Genomic DNA, 17,294 nt, shown 5'->3' with positions numbered 1-17,294 from the left:
AACAGCGGGGGTTGCATTTTTTTAAAATGCAATTCCAATGGCACCAGGGAGCATTCCACATTTTAAAGGAAAATTGGATGATGAAGGAAAAATAAACTAATACCCCCTAAAGCTACCTCATATTGGAGCTTCCTGCTGCCCAGAGGAAATTCAAGCACACTAAAAGCAGAATTTCCAACAATCCAGAGCAGGTGCACTTTTCACCTTTTATTCCTGCAGCAAATCAAGCAGCAGCTGAAAGATGACCCTAAACCTAGAGGTAAACAGGGAGAAATCTCCTAAGTAACACCGGCATCACAAAGGCACTAACACCTTTTATTTTAGTAGGAACTGTCAGTTTTTGTAAGGAGTAAAGCTCAGGTACATGACTAACACCACATTACAGGTACATTACAAACACAGGAGCTCTGATGCTACACTAGCGCTGTCTATCCATGTAGCTGAGTGCTAGTTTAGGCAGGCTTGCAGGAGTAACCAGTGAAGCAAACAAAAAAGTTAGAAAAATCCACATTTTTCAAAGAAAACAGTTTTTCTGTATAAATAAAAAGCATCCTCCAAAATATAACCTAAAACTACCTGGCATTCAAACACGGGGGTCAGAAAATAAATATGGAGCATCAAAAAGAACAATTAGAGAATAAATATTCTTACTACTAAGAGTATTACTACTCTCTCACGTACTCTGCAGATGGAGCAGTGACTCACACAAGTCCAAATTGTGGAATATTTTGGAGTGGAAGCTCAAATCACAAATATCAGGCAGTCACAGAAAGGAGAGCCTTCTTGAGGAACACAGGAAGAATTCGAAGAATTTTTGCCAGAACAAGGTAATGGAAGTGTATCACTTCCTCCAATTATTATCAGCCATATTTAGCAACAGGTCAGTCTCCAAATCCGGCATAAAATAACTCTCCAAAAGCAAGGGAAGGAGCAGACAACTGGAGAAACTTCCACTGCTTTTACGGGTAGAGGATGTGGCGCAGAAAATTAGGTTTGTTTTCAGTGGGACAAAAAATTTCCCAGGTTATATGGGTCTCTGACCAGGGAGAAAAATATTTTGAATACTGAGGAAAGCGAAAACTCCTGAGATGCGCCAAGGGACTGAAGTGAATTATTCTAAGCCCCAAAAGAACTTTTAGGACCCTCAGAGCACAGAGATACAGGTTAAATCAAAACAACAACCACAAACCCACAGACGTTTTCTAAAATTATTCCAGACCTTTTTCATCTTTTTTCTTTTCAACTCTTGAACTCAGTTCTGAACTGGCTTTCATAACCCTTTGTGTTGTGCCAGACATGATATTTAAGCCAGATTTTGGGGCAGGCAAGGAGAATGCAAAAGCAACGCCAGGGTTCAAGGAGGGCAGCATTTACAACTCGGCAGAAAATCCTAGGAAAACTGGTTTTCTTGGCAAGACTCCTCTCAGCGAGAAGACCCCTACTAAAAGGGGGATTCGAAGGCAGCAGGGCTGTGGTTACAGCTTCCTTACATATAATTTCTGTTAAACCTAGCTCAATTTTTCTACACTGTGCTGTGTCTGCAGCACCAACAAAACCTAATTGTTAGTCGAGGCTGACTTCAAATATTCCTCACAGTAGAAGGAGCCCACAACACATCTTCTATGAACTGATTTCTATTTCCTGGAAAATATGAGTAAACTGTGTCTCTGGGGGCCTATCCTTCCCTTATTTTAAGTCTTTCACATCTGTTGGTTTAGACAGGGCAGTCAAAGCAAACAAAAACAAAACTCCAGTTTGGAGGATATCTGCTGAACAAAACACAAAGCTGCTCATGGTTAATAACGGCTGTCATTAAACACGCATACAAAAAAAAAGGGGGGGGAGGAGAAAAAAGCTACCAAGCTGCTCTAAGATGAAGTGTTTGTTTCTGGAATACAAAAGAACCTGTATATTACTCTGGGAGTAGCAAAAGAGAAAGGAATTCCTAACATGCAACAAAAAGCAATTTCTGACTTCAGACAAGAAAATCTTTGTACATATTTGGGTGGAACGAGAGAGGGGGCAAACAGGCAGAAAAAAACCAGAAAAACTACCTTCACTAGGAGTTGTCCATGACCATCCCAGTCAATCTGCAGATCATCCCCATAGATGAGGCGAACTGAACTCCTCACCACACGCTGGACACGGAGGGCACCTGAAGGCAACCACAGGGTGCCAGTGAGCTTTTACAAGATGTAGTGACAAGACAAGAGGGAATGGCTTTACATTGACAGAGAGCAGGTTTAGATTGGATATTGGGAAGAAATTCTTCCCTGTGAGGGTGCTGAGGCCCTGGCACAGGTTGCCCAGAGAAGCTGTGGCTGCCCCATCCCTGGCAGTGTCCAAGGCCAGGCTGGATGGGGCTCTGAGCAACCTGGAATTGTTGTAGGTGTTTCTGCCCAAGGCAAGGGGGTTGAACCAGATGATCTTTAATGTCCAAACCAAATCATTCTGTGATTCCATGATTTCAAGCTTCTGTTGAAAAACAATAATTTCAAAAAATAATAGACCAACAGTGATTTTCACAAATCTCACAAGTGCAGACCAGCTAATTTTTCTGATTTTAGAGGAGCCAAGTCAAGATCTGTCTGCTGCATGGAGTGAAGCTGAAATGACAGAGCCTCTAGAAGAGACTGCAAGAGAGTTTGGCATTGAAAACACTCTTTGATTAATCTGGGCTAAGGCATGTCTAAAACCACTACTAAGCAGGAGGCTTTCAGTGGCTGGCCAGTCAGCCCCTGTGAACACACCTTGCAGCGAAGGGATCTGTATGTCCTGTCCATTCAGCGAAACTCCTCCTCCGTGTTTCATTTTAATGATGCTGTTGTTCATATCCCGGATCCGGACAGAAGCTGAGCGAGTGCACACGGCATCGGGATCATCTGCACACTGCGGAGAAGGGAAAATCTGCCTCGACATCAGGTTTTCACTTTCCTGGTGACTTAGTCCCAGAAAGGCATTTTGGCATCTAATTTGAAAGGTGTTGAGTGTCACCCTGGTTTTTTAGATCTGGTTTCTGAATCCCAAAAACAGCAGGCTGGCAGCCTTCCCTCCATTATCCCACTAATCACGGACCAGGGCTGAGCTCCCCATCTCATAACTTGGAGAGGGATCTGTGGGTGTTCCACCAGACTCCTGGCAGTGACCAGCCCCAGAGCTGTGGCAGGAGCAGGAAGTACACCTGACCCACACAGCCTGGGAAACAGCCACGCAGTTCACATTACCCAAGACTCCTGGGGTGTTTATTTTCCCGGTTGCAGGATACCCAGATGAGGAACAGGGATTGCAGGGGCCCCACATCTCCTCCCTGGTTTCGAAAGGGAAATTTCAGTGGAAACCTATCCTGCAGGTTCCCAAGCAATGATGATTATCAGAGCTCTCTAATGCAGGAGATAGATGCAGATGGTATGGAGAATTGTCACAGCCCATTTCTCCAAAGCCTACAACTTCCCTGGTGCTGCTCGACAGGCTGATACTCCCCTTCCCCCCTGTTATTCTCCTGTCTCCATTGCACCTCTCCCTGCCTTCAGTTCCTCTGTCCCCATCACCTTTCTTCCCCTCTCCTTCCCTCAGGGTCCTTTTCAGTCTCTAGGTTTCTTCACCTTTTCCCAAGACCAACTGGTCGATTCATTTCACAACTGTGTAAACCTCCCTGTGACATCCCCTTCAGGGTCTCCATCCCTCCCTGCATTGGTCTGGCTCCCTTTCCTGCCTCTCTGCGGCTGTCTCTCACACATCCACAGGGGGAGACAGCAAAGAAAGTCAGGAGCTGCTGTCTGAGTACAAAACAAATCACCAGCCAATCTAACTAAATGGGAAACAGAGCAAGGCACTGCTCTGCCAGTGCACTCTGTTTGGTGTCCAAGGAAATGTCCTTTCCCCACAGGCATTAGGGAGGTACCAGCAGCCAGGGTGTTTGGCAAGGAGCGCACCCTCGCCTCTGTTTGTTTGTTCAGCTGGCAAAGAGTCAGTGAGGGCCCATTCTCCAAACATCATCATGAGTCTCCATCCCCAGGCAGGCTCCTGGGAATGGTGGTGAGGAGAAGCAAAACACTTATTAACTAAGGAGAAAGAGTGCATCTGTTATTTAAACTAATTATCTCATAGGGAAATTACTTCTGTTGGCCTGCATATCTGCAATGCACATCACAGTCCCGCAGCCCTGCCCCCACTCTCAGGAGCATGCGCAGAGGCACTGGGCAAGGCTGCTGTTACCTGCACCGTCTCAATGATCACAGAGAAGGAATTTTCCACACAATCCTTGGCAAATAAGTACTGGCAAATGCCACTGAAGGTGAAATACTTGTTGTCAAAGCTTTTGAAATGGGACTGGCCAGTGACAGAGCATTCCCCTAGAAAAAGCAAAAAGCCATTAATCATCCCAGTGCCAGATTCAAGCAAAATCCTGCTCAGCCCCCACAAGCCTCCGAGGGGAAAAAGCAGCCCTGGTGGAACAGGTTGTACAAGACCCGAGCTCCACACAGACCAGAAAGCATCAGCAAGATCCTTATCTCACTGTTTATTTCCATAAGGCATTACCAGTAGTAACAGAAGAACCCACAACAGCTGGGGAACACAGAATAAATAGCAGTCCAGAGCTGAAATTTGTGCCTATGGAAAAGCCTATATTCTTTTGTTGGGATGCCTTAAATATCAATATGTTATTTTAACATAAAATACTTTATGAGAATGAAGAGCTGGAAGGTAATGTCTGTGGGAGTCCTTCCAAGGGTAGAGTTTATGTTGGACTTTACCCTGAACCATCATATCAACTAACAGAAAGTTAAAAATAATTCTATAGTTACAATAGCTACATCTAAAGTCCGCACAGAATAATGTGAAAGCCTGGCTGGACCATCTTTCTACTAGAAAAATGAGCTATTTAAACATATCAGCATTTGAAGGTGTTTTGGTAAGCTGTGGCTTTTCAATTCTCAGAAGGCAGTATCCCAATACCACAGCTGGGATTTAGTACCCCGTCATGCAAACGCATGGAAAGGCTCCAACTCCACAGAGCTTGCAAAGAAAATCTTCCATATGAGAAGACCATCACACTTACAGATGATCCCATGGCAAATGAGGTGGGCAGCTACTTCCTCATCCAGAACAAAATTCAAGTGCTGGTCCTACACCAGCCATCACCAGCCAAAGGTTGGAGAAGGGTTAAATGTTACAAGCTGGCAGGTGAGCTCCATGAGTTACTCTCTCTTTGCTGCCTTTGGGTCCCACAGAAGATCTGTCTAATGAACATCATGTGGAAATTTCGCTCTTCAGCATTTTATTTACTGTTTACTATCTTATACCAGCTGGTGCTAAAGTACAGATCCTGAGGATTCCCAACCTTGCACAGCTCTGATTCACCCTAAGAGAAGTCCAGCATCTCCTGGATGTTTGTCAGCCCTTGGAGTTTGATTTTCAGGGCATTCTCTGCAACAAGGAAATGAGGGCAGGTTTGAAGCACAGAGAACTATCTGAAGCACAGAGAAGTTATCTAAGACAAGTCCCAGCCTTTGGCACTGCTCCTGAAAGGGAATTTTCTGTGGCCAAGTTTTACTTTTGGGTCCCTCTGTCTACTCCATTTGCTATAATGCATCCCATGAAATTTCCTGAAACCTTCTGTCTTCATAATAATTTCCATTATGATATCAGCTTGAAAGCCTCTTGGTAGTGCCAGCCAGCTCCAGATTTGGATTCACCTTATCACCAAATTTAAAGCTGGGCAATTCACTCCCACAATATGAAAACAATCTTTCCTGATGAAAAAATAAGTTGGGCAAAAGAAAAAGAGAACCACCTAAAGTTTATGCAAGTAAGTACATAAATTTTATGGACATATGATTTTATAAATATTTGTGGTAACTAACCAACAAGGAAAATATGCCGCAATATTACTTCAAGTAGAGACAAACAGCACAGGTAACAATATAAATTTGGCTACTCTGGGAGGCTTTGCTGCCCTCCCATACTGTCTCAGTACCGTTTATAGAATTTTTAGCAGGCACATGTACAACAGCTGCAGGTATACAACATTCAGTCTTGAACAAGCCTAGCAGAAAACTGGTTTAGATACATTGGCAGAAGGTACAAAAATAAGCTGCCTTTCTTTTCCACTTCTGCTCATCTGGGACAGTTTACCAATTCAGGAAAAGGCTGCAATGCTATGTTACCTCTTGCACAGAGCTGGAGATCAACATTTGTTTGCAAGCCTCAGTACCAGATTTATCTTCAATTCTATAATCACTATGAAGAAAACATGGCTGGAGGTAAGGATAAAAATTTGGCCCACAGAGTATTCATCACAGCCCAGAGAGCAAGGACATTAAAAGCTATAAACTAAGGAAAAACTGAAGTTAGAAAAGCACCTATTTCTTGTTTGTAATCATGCTGCTGCCCATTAGCTAAAAGATGTAATGAATCAGCCTGGGCTGTGTCCTTGAAGCTGTGTTTTAGACAGTGAGATTCTCTGCACTTGAAGAGATCCTTAATGAACAAGCACAGGGGACAGCTCACTAAAAATGTCATCTCCATTTTGAATATTTGTATACATCACCCCCCCACCCTCTTCTTCAAGTGTTGATACTTTTGGGGAAGTGCCCTTTTGTTCTAAAGCAGGAGGAAATGGAGCATTGATGGGTCAGGCAAGTTTCATGTTACCAAAAAAAGACAGACTTTCTTGATAGAATGCTTTAGGATTGTTGCAATTTCCCTAACTTGTAAGGGTTGCACAGTCTCATCTCAACAAAAAACCACCAAAGCCCGCAAATCTGCTGTTTTCCTGTCCAGCCATAACCCCAGCCTGCATCTGCAGAGCTGCCTCTCCAATCTGCCAGCACCCATGGAAGGCAGGGCAGCCACTTTCTCCCTGGGGCTGTGGCTCCTTCACCCACAACATGACCATGAGGGAATTGTCATGGTCAATAAGGTACAATGAGAAATTGTACCTGGTCAAAGAAAGTCAGGAGTGTTCCTCTACCTGCAAGCCAATCCTCTGAACATACAGACCCTTATAACTGGCAAACTAAGTAATCAAAGCAGGAACTGGCCTTCCCACCAAACAGGATTTTTCATTGCTACACATAAACCACACAGGGCAATGTCTGACTTGTGTCAGGAGAAGAACTTAAAAGTAGGGTCCCAACTGGATTGCACTGGAGCGAGCAAGGAAGAACAAAGATTTGCTTTTTCGGGTAAAAAAAAAAATACTGAAGTGGGGCATGAGTGGGAGGGATGTAGGCAAGGCTTATTTGTCAAAACCTGAAAAGAGTGAAGCAACATACCTGGGCATTCCCCATTGCTGCAGATCCAGATGCCATGTCGACAAATGCTAGGAAAGAGATAGTAGCAAGTTAAGTAGGAATACATAAATATAAATCTTCTGTTGCACATTTTTCCCAAAAAACTGAAAATGGTCATCTGTCCCAGGGAAGTTAGATCAGTCCCCAACATTCCTTCCATCTCCCATAACCTCATTTCTTAATGTATTAATCCCTTCTTCCCATCATTTGACAACAACTGCTGATAATATGAATGGGTATGGTTGCAGAACTCAAGGATTTCTGGTTTTCCCTGTCAAAGCTCTGTGTTTAATAGAGTTTTCAGCTATATTCCACTGATGTGGAATGAGTTCAATGCAGTTCTCAAGGTATATCTATCAATACAACAGAATCAAAGGGGAAAAATGTTTGAAGGGACTTCTAGGAAAATAGTGACTACAATCCCCAACTCAGAGAAAGCAATGACAAAGCTAGATTAAGAGGGTAAGGACCTTGCCCATCTGAGTTTATAAATATCCAAGATGAGGTCCCACAGCCTCTCTGAGCAGCTGTGCCAGTACAGCACTGGAGAAGGGAGAAGAATTTTTCTTTGTCTCAAAACAAAATTTCCTTTGCAGCTTATGTCCATTGCTTCACAACATTTTGCCTCCGAGAAGATTTTGGCCCCATACTCTTCACAGCCCATCTTTAACAGTGGAAGTTGCCTCACTAGCCCTTAAACAAATCTATTCCCCTTTGCTTCTTCTTACATCAAACTCCCCTGCTCTGATCACCTCCAGTGTCTTCCACAACCTTCTCTGCACTCCTTGTTTCAAGAGCTACTATATTCTTCTCATTCCTTTAATTATCCCAGCCCCTAAAAACCATTTGTGGGGAGGCAGATTATTGAGGATTTTAAATGCAGAGTCAGTGGAATGACGTTCTCCACAGCAGCATCAAGTTTGAATAATAGGAAGCAGTAACAAAACACAAGCAATAAAACCCCAGCCTGTCAGGCTACACTCATCTCCCAGGAGCACTAAGGTTGAACAATGTGGCCAAGCTCAAAGCTGCAGAGGACTGCAGAGAAAAAGATAAAATGCTAATGTCATGGTTATGGCTTGTGTTCTGGGACATGTGGTGCCAGTAATGAAAAGCTTCTGATTAACAGGGATGATGCACAGACCACCTTTCTTCTGCATGTCATGGCCTTCATTGAGTCCTCCTCCTTCTGTGCTTCAATTGGAAACTTTTTAGTAAAAAGTTGTCCAAACTCCTTGCACAAATATGTCCACACTGAACACAAAACCAGATCAGGAATATGTGACTAATTCCTCTTCCTTTTTGTAAAGTGCTGGTTTTTCCCTCCAGTCTGGTACTCAGGAGTGAAAGAAAAATTGTGGGCCATGCTAGGAAGAGTCATTAGCCCTGTAACAATTTCCAAGGACATGCCTTAGGCAAACTCCTCTTGGAAAGAAATGGGGTTTAGAGGTTAAATACATTTAGGAAGTCAAAACAAAGACCGCTGACACTACCCAGACATGGGAACCTGCTGGTCTTATCCACAGGAAACAGTAGTTCTCTACTCTTTGAAGGAGTGTGACCTTCATTTTGTTCTATCAGATCAAATATGCCTTTAAAAACAGAGCTGATTTTGCCTTTGTGAACAGCTCACTTCTTGGAAGGGGCTGGAAATTCCAGTAAGAGAGCAAGCCCTTTGTCAGTTGAAGGAAATTTTTTAAAGGTAGAGAGACTTCCAGAAAGATAATGCAAAGCAGTCACTGACTGATGTGCAGCACTTATCTACAGCAACCACACCAGAGCAGCACAGGGCTTACCATGAGTTGCAGTCCTGGGAGATGGTGAAGCCAGGAGGATAATGTTTTCCCGAGTGGATGCAGGAGCAGTCAGAGCTTTCAATGCAGTGTTCACCATCAAGGAGCAGCCCCTCTGGATAGGTCAGGTAGCATCAGACACCCATATCACACGCACACAGGGACAGAAACATAAATACAATTAGATTTTGTTGTTCTTCATAGACTTTGTCAAGACTTTATATGCATTATTATCCACACTTAGTCACAGACAGCAATAAAAAGGAATGAGGCTTGCCAAAAAGCCTCACAGGGGCAGGTGTCTGCTTTCCTTCTGGTGCTGCCTCTCCCTCAGACCTGCTGAACAAAGCATTCCTGGTGCTCCCAGAAAAGCTATTTGCTTAGCACACCCTCAGGTCCAGAACACATGTTGGGACATAGACAAATTAAACACAAGGAGCACAACTGAAGTTGATAAGAGCTGGCCTGGGACTTGACTGTTGGAAAAACCATGAACTTCACTGGCTGCAGTAAAGGGTGTCCACAGAAGGTCTTGTATTCATCATAAGAGAACCAAAGATGAGGCAAAGTGAGGAATGAAGAAACAAATTTGAACACCATCTAAGTCTAGCAGAGACTTAAGAAAGTCTCAGACTGTTAGCGGAGTCTGAGAGAAAGAAGCCACTTCTGAACTTCTGCAGAGGCAAAAAGCAAAAGGGCCAACTTCTCGACTTGGGTCCAGTAACAACTATAGTTACCTGTTCTATAGAGAGAGCTCTTTGTACTCCAAGGATAAACAGAGGCACAAAGGAGTTACAAGATTTTTCTAAGGTAGAAACTTGTCCTTGCTTCTATTGCTAGTTTATAGTGCTTTCTATTCAACCCTTATATTCAGAGAGAGTTGATATTCTGCCTTTTTCAAAAGAGCTGCTGTGGCAAAACATTTGTTTTCTTGAACACCCCTCTGCTTTTCTTTGAGGGTCTCCTTCCAATAGCCTGCAGAGATACCGGCTCTTTTCCCTGGCAGCAGCAGTCATCACTGATAGCAAGACCCAGATAAGTCTCCTTTCTCCTATTCTGCCTATAGAGCTGCCTGGAAAGATCTCGGCTGTTGAGAAAATCCTTCCAGTGAGAGAGAATCACCACAAGATCTGAGCATTTAAGAGTGCTGTGGCTCTCCAGGGAACACAAGAAAACAGAATGCCTGCCTTTTTTCCTAGCAAGAGTAATTCCATTTACAATAATTAATGTAACCATGAGGGGCATTTAGCAGAGGGAAAAAATAAAAAAGAAAGAAGTCATTTGTCAAACATCCTTCAGATCCTCTTTGCCCTTGGAGCATTGGAGGGAGGCTAAGTGAAGGTAGAATCCTCATCAAAAATCCCTCAAGTCATCTGTCAGATCCTCCTGCTTTTCTATCAAACTCAAATCCAGGTTCTGCCTTTCTGGCTGTGCAACAAATAGCAGTAAAAGTTTTGAACTGCTGATTGTTATTCTCATGCCCTTTACCCTTTCTGTGGAGCTCCTGCTTCTCTGCCTCTCAGTTCCTCTCTCCTTAGACCTTTCCCATCCTGAACAGAGCAGTGCATCTACCAAAGGAAAAGTACAGCAAGAGCCCTTGTGAAGTCAGAGGATTCATCTCCTTCAGCTTTATCCAGCACTTCCAGGACTGCACAAATCCAGTTGCTGGATCCTTCACAACAAAATAATCTCCAGAGTCTGGTTACATTACCTGTCACCTTTGCAGGTCCTGCCACACTTCTGAACCTCCAGCAAGGAAGAAACTGGCAGCTGAATGGGAAACTACACAACTCCAAATGCAGTGACCCCTCAAATGAGGCTGACATTGTCATTATTGCCTTGTTTTGGAGAGCAAAGCTCTACAAACCTCCGTCACACCTGGCATCTTGTACAAGGCGACACTGAACACCTGTGTGCATCTACAAAGCCCAGACAGGCTGAAATGCAAAGACAGTCCTATTCAGAACAAACAAAGTACCCAATGAACAAAAAAAATTAAAAAATAAAAAAAAAAACCAACCACCAGTTAGAAATGGAAGCATATGGAGCTTTGGAGCCAGGAACCAAGCTCTCCTCCTGCAGTTGTTTTAAGTACAACAGACAGAAGTAGAAAATTGGTGTGGCTGGCTGGTCCCCTTTAATACAATCAAATCTCCTGTATAGAAGATTCAATAATAAATTAAATTATTCACCTAAATCATGAAGATCTTTGAATTTGCTCTATATGTACTGTTTTTCTGCAAGAAACTCCTTCAGTGTATTCTCTGCTCTTTCTTCCTCTAACTGTATTTGCCTCTCACCAAGAAATAAAGGCAATCTTGGAATAATAGTTGGTACTGATTTTCACAGAAACATTTACTTTTTAGTTGGCCCTGAAAAATGGCCCTTTCATGGACTGAGCATACAGGCACTACAGAAACTGGATTATTCTAGGGCATGGTCCCAGAAAAAAGAAGTGTTTCTGATTTCAAGAAAATTTAAGAGAAGACACAGCTTTCCTTCTTCTAATAAAATAGGTAGCCTGACTGCCAAATGTTTCTCTGTAAATAACCCAGTAAATAAATTACCAGGGCAGCTGCAGCCATCAACACATTGTCCATGACACACTTCATTGATATTCAGACTCTGGCAGGTTTTGGCACATGGGGATACACACTCCTTATATTCCATGCCAACTGGACACCTTGGCCCTGAAACAATTAAAAGAAATTAGAAATGCAAATTCCTCAGTAACTCTTAAACCAACAAATCCTTTCATTATCAAGGGCTGAACTACAGAGACACAAAAAGTCATGTCAGCTTCCAAATTATTATTTCTTTTTTAAAGCAGAATATTTTAGAAATACTTGATTTTCAATTTGCTGCAATATCTTCTGTCAGGTAGCATAGTAAATACTCAGAGGTTAAAGCCAATTTATTTGCTAATAAATTGAGTCTTAATAACTAAACCCAAGTGCATTAAGAATAATCAAACCCAGGGAGAAGTTTTGCAATAATATCTAAGCAATTTGGACAGACATGGTTGTTTTGCACCTTTAAGCCATGCCGTTACTCCACTCATTTGTGAAATTATCCTCTTTGGTGTTTCCAGGGAGAACCAGGAGACAGTTAAAACTCTGAAATCTCATCCTCCTTCTTCCAGAGAATCACCAGCTCAGGATAACACCCATGCCTGGTATCTCCACTGCTGCCATTATGTAGGCCAGGCCATTACACAAACACACTATTACAGGCATTCCTTCTCTTCAATGCATACACATGCCATGTCCTACAGTACTGCAGGGGCATGAAGTGGGAAGAAAATGTTAGAGACTGCCCTTTCCAAGCCAATCCTCTGCTGAAGAGGTGGGAGGGTAACAAAGGAGTGATTTTGCCCTGGGTGCCCTGGGCTCGGGCACCACCTCACACTTTTACAGCGTGCCCAGCACTAGAGCCTTCCCACACAGCTGAGCACTCCATACCTCCATCATCATCATCATCTCCTGAGAAAGCACCATAGCACAGATGAAGGGGGATAGAAAATTAAGCTCCTGCTGTGGCAGTGGGACACTTCCCTCTTTCCTGACTCGGGAGAAAAAACCCAAACTGCAGCTCATGAATTCAAGGGTTAGAATCAGCACCAAAACTCCTGGGATTACAGAAAGGCTCATTTCACTTGTGGCTTTTAATCAGACTTACAAAGAGCCCCAGCAAAAATGGGTTATCTGGCTCACACCCTGAGCAAGGAGATGAGCTTTAATAGATCTCTTTTACATCCCAATGGAAAGGTTATAAATTACTGCTAGAACTCAGACTGTACAATCCCTAGAACAAGTGGCTGGCAGCATCTTGCTGTCCTAACCACAGTCTGAAGGCACAGATTTCTTCAGTGGCCAATAGCAGAATATCTTTACCAGAGAACCAATGTTGTCAGTACAAATCAGACAGTATACCCAATGAAGTCAATTTACACAAACATCCCAAGGAAAATGTCCTTTCTCATAACAAAAAACAAAAAAGAGAAAAATCACTGAGAACATAAGTGGATTTTTAAAATTATTTTTGAATGCTCTCTATTAAACCACGTTTCTCAGCAGTAGGTGGAAACATGACTTTTCCTCTATAAACACAGTCCATTTCAGTCAGTCTGTGCGCTTTCCTGTTGCAAAACCTCAGCACAGATGCAGTCAGGACCTCTGAATTCAGCAAAATTTGGCTAATAAAGGCAAATTTTGCAGTTCAAGATGCAATCAGGATCTCTAAACTAGACAAAAATTAGATTAGAAAAGGCAACAACTCAATTTCAAGGCAATTGATTCAAGGAAATAGAGCGTGAAACAATTGTCTTTATGCAAAAAACATTAGAGAGCATTTCACAAAGACGCGGACTTAAAAATACAGGCTGGAAAATGTCATACATATGAACCATATGTAAAATAGCAGCTAAACATTCTAGTCTATACTTATGTGTATCAAATAAGCCTTCACTGACTGTGTACACTGCGGTGGGACATGTAACAGCTCAGGATCTTTGTATAAACGGTTCAAACAATACTGTCTTGGGGACAAGAACTTTTAGAAAAAGGTGGGTGATGGAGAGCTGAAAGTGGGAGTGAACAAAAGCACTTCCTGTAAATGCCTTAAAAACCTCCTAAAATGCACCAGCTGCTTTTAGCTGCAGGACAAAAAATCTGCAAGGCAGGCACGATCCTATCAGGGATAAGCAGCCTAGGAATAAATCTGCCAGCTTACTGCATGAGCTCTCTTCAGGCCACCCCTCCAAAATGACCCCTTCGTGAGCGCAGCTCCTGGCATACTCCAGGAAGGCAGAGCAGTGACAGTCCACACCCTGGGGACAGGCACAGATGTCCCTTTCACAGAGGCTGACGTATGGCTCAGGATCCACTCGATGGTGGCACCGGGAGAAGGTCAGCGATGTGCTCAGCAGCTGGCAGGTTTCCAGGACACCCTGGACGAGAAGTGAGGAGCAAAGGGACAGAGAGAGAGAAAAGGGGACAAAATTACTTCCTATAGTCTCAGGAAGACAAAGGAAAACTCAGCGTTTCCAAACACACCATCACTACTGTCGTTAACAACAATATTTGAGTGAGCTCTACGCATTTATTTATACATGCGTGGATACATTAATATACTGATTATTGTAGAATGGAGTGTCAGATGTTTCACACAGAAACACATCAGTCAGCCAGTCAGCAAAAGGATGGAGGCATTCTACTTCCTTTGGCTTCCCAGAAAAGAACTGGATGGTGCCTGGATTCCCAGGAAGGTGCACACAGCAATAGAGGAGAACTAAGGTAGGTAGGAAAAAAAACAACCAGACAATCTTTTGGATAACAAGCAACCAGAGCAGGTGTCAGAGGGAAAGATTGAGTCTGACTGAAATCCCAGGAATGAAATTTTTCCACTTCTGGCCACATGTTCCCATCGCTCCTGCTGGCTTGTCCAAAGCACAACAGGTCAATTTAGCTCAGATAAATAGGAGAACAGTAGCCAAGGGAAGAAAAGCAATTTGTTCTGCTCTTCTCCTGAGTTAAATCAGCGTGGTGAGAGCCAGTGTGAGGGAAGGACAGCACAGGGAGATAGGAGGAGGTATCAAGACCTCTTCTTTCAGACAGCAGAAACATGAGAGGAAACTTAACTGTATATAAAACAAAACCTAAGGAAAACTTAGAGTATGATTAAGTTCTCCAGGGGAGGCTCCCAAATAAACTCTTTTGTGCACATTACATCACAGTTCAATGAGTCTGAGGTCCTCAGCACAACTTTCTAAAAGGATGGCACTGAGTTTAGCTAAGTGAAAAAACAATTTTTTGATACAATCCTAGCACAACAAAGAGTTGGAACATAACTTTCTTCTACTTATTTGTCAGTGTTTTATGTAAGCAAATGTAAACCATGGTGTATTTTGTAGGTGTTATACTCAGTGGTTAGAGGAAAGGGCATATTCTTCATAGTGGTTCACAGTTACAATTCATTACTTCTTAAAATCTTTACATGTACCTGAGGTGACAGCACATTCAAGCTGCTGTGTAAAAAAAAAAAAATTAATATTAATTAAAAAGCATCTCCTTTTCTGGGAGATAAAAAATGGAGATCAAAAACCCCAAAGGAAAAAAATCAAGATGTTATCTCTGAATAGCAGCTATGGTGCCTGTATAGGAAAACTGCTGAGTAGAAAATACATTTTATTTTGTCTAAAGGGTGTTTTGTTCAGGTGATCAACTGAGCCAAGACAGAATTTCTTGCTTATGAAAACAAACTGTCATGGTTTGACCCTGGCGCAATACCAGTGCCCCCATGAAAATGCTTCCTCCCTGGTATCTGCTGTGAGATGTGATCAGAAGTATGGCAAACCAGGCTCCAACTTAAGAATAAAAAAAGGAAAACTTTATTAAACTACAACTCTACATAAAGAGAAACTCACGCAATTTGGAGTGAAAACCTTACATGTCTCATTCCTCCTCCTTCCCCCGCCAGATTTCCCAAACATCCACCCTTCAAATAATCCACTCACAGTCCATCACCATCGTTTAGATAATCAATTCTCAGTTCATCAAGAACAGAGTCTCTCTTGCACCACGGGCTTCACCCGCAAACACAGTTGGAACCTCTTGTGTTTCCCTGTCACACGTGGCGCTGCCCGGAGATCATCTGCCAGCGTCACCTCTTCCTTCCATGCCCAGTGCTCTCACCACTGTGCGTGGACCAGAGCTGCTTCTAGGGTTTTCCTTTTCAAGGATGCTTTGCCCAGTTCCAAAAAAGGTGCAGTCCCTCACTTTTGGGACACCTTTTCCCCCCAAATTTCACCCCCTGGGGCCGAGGGGTCTTGAGAACAGAGATCCTCTTCTTCTTCCCGGAGGGCACCACCACCACCACCCTCCTCACCCATTGTCTCTGTTCACGCACTCCTTCACATCACATCACATCACTGCACTCTCTTGGCTCCGAGTCACTGCCTCCCCCTAAACGCAGTCTCTGTGTCACAGGAAAAAGTGTTTCCATCCATGGCTGTACAAGAAAAGTCCAGCCAAAGGCCACTCCATCACCTCCTCCCACCCAGGATTCTTCTCAACTCTTCTGACATCTTTCACTTGCACAGACTTTCATTGAGGTTGCCCATTTCCTGTTATTTCATCTATATCTCTCTTCTCATTTAACTCCAGGAGGAATCAGCATTTGTAAGGTTCCCATCATCCAAAAAAGGGTTAAAAGTCTCAGGCTCGGGCTGTGCAGAACTCCCAGGGCAGCACCTTCTCCCCGCACTCCCCCTTCTCCTTCTCGCCGTGCTATCACATCTCAAGGTGGCACAGGCACAGACACCAGCCCTCTCTCTCTCCCCCTCTCCTGCGGGGGGTGGCTGCCCGATGTCTCTCCGTGTTCCTCCACCCTTCCATCCTGCAGGGCCTTCTCCTCCCTCCTCTGTCCAGGCCCTGCCCTGCCTCAACCAGGCCTCGTCCCCTCCCCCAGGGCAGCTCTGAGCTCTTCCACGGACGGAACCAAGAGAGTTTTCCCTTTGGGAGTTCTCTGCTTTTAACCCACTGTGTTCTCAGAGGCGTGTCCATATCCTCAGTGGCCACACCAGGTGCCAATATTCAAATCTGAGCACCTATTGGTTTGACCACAGCATCCCAAAAAAAAACCTACTTCCTCTCAAACCACAACACAAACCAACCAGAAATGTCTACTCTGTTAGGAATGTATTCCAAGTTTAGCAAAGGGCTCAAGGAACAATCACATGTGCAAAGAGGTTTTGAGCTTTCTGAGAAAGAACTCAGGGAACTTAAAACATGAGACCTGGACATGGTGAAAATCAGAAATTCAGCTCCAGCTTGGGATAATTCTGATCCCCAGACAGCACCCACCATGCTGAACCAGATGGGAAAAGAAAAAGAACACTAGAAGCAGAGGGGGGCAGGAACTACATAAAGGATGGTTGGTGATGCTCTAAGACTCACAGAAGTACAGAAGAGCTGAAAAGGTGCCCTAAGGGTGGAAGTAACAACAACAGAAGCAGCCAAGAAAACTATTAAAGCAGGGCTGGGAGATGAAACTGATAAAACCAACAGTGAGCTCAGAGCCATTCAGAGGATGAGCAGTACAGCAACTCCTGGATCAAAGCCTTGATCCAGATAGTATCAAGTGCAGTAGAAAACCAGTATATACAACAATCCCATTTAGGGGCTGAACTAATGAAGTTTCTTAAGGT

At 43.6% G+C, this 17,294-nt stretch overlaps 1 protein-coding gene across 1 annotated transcript in view; it reads right to left on the bottom strand.

Moving 5' to 3' along the window:
- Positions 1–17,294, bottom strand: part of VWF (von Willebrand factor) — a 119,549-nt gene that overhangs the window by 85,816 nt on the left and 16,439 nt on the right. The window contains exons 7-13 of the mRNA XM_084205314.1: positions 13,820–14,036; positions 11,656–11,778; positions 9,092–9,203; positions 7,278–7,324; positions 4,216–4,352; positions 2,751–2,889; positions 2,055–2,155 (exon numbers count right to left, since the gene is read on the bottom strand). Of these exons, the coding sequence (XP_084061440.1) occupies positions 2,055–2,155; positions 2,751–2,889; positions 4,216–4,352; positions 7,278–7,324; positions 9,092–9,203; positions 11,656–11,778; positions 13,820–14,036 (876 nt within the window). The remainder of the gene's footprint in view (positions 1–2,054; positions 2,156–2,750; positions 2,890–4,215; positions 4,353–7,277; positions 7,325–9,091; positions 9,204–11,655; positions 11,779–13,819; positions 14,037–17,294) is intronic.

Source organism: Fringilla coelebs, assembly GCF_963513975.1.
Source record: "Fringilla coelebs genome assembly, chromosome: 5".
In the NCBI taxonomy this organism is placed as follows: domain Eukaryota; kingdom Metazoa; phylum Chordata; class Aves; order Passeriformes; family Fringillidae; genus Fringilla; species Fringilla coelebs.
Note: the sequence above shows the minus strand (reverse complement) of the source record. Positions and strands in the feature narration are given on the sequence as shown.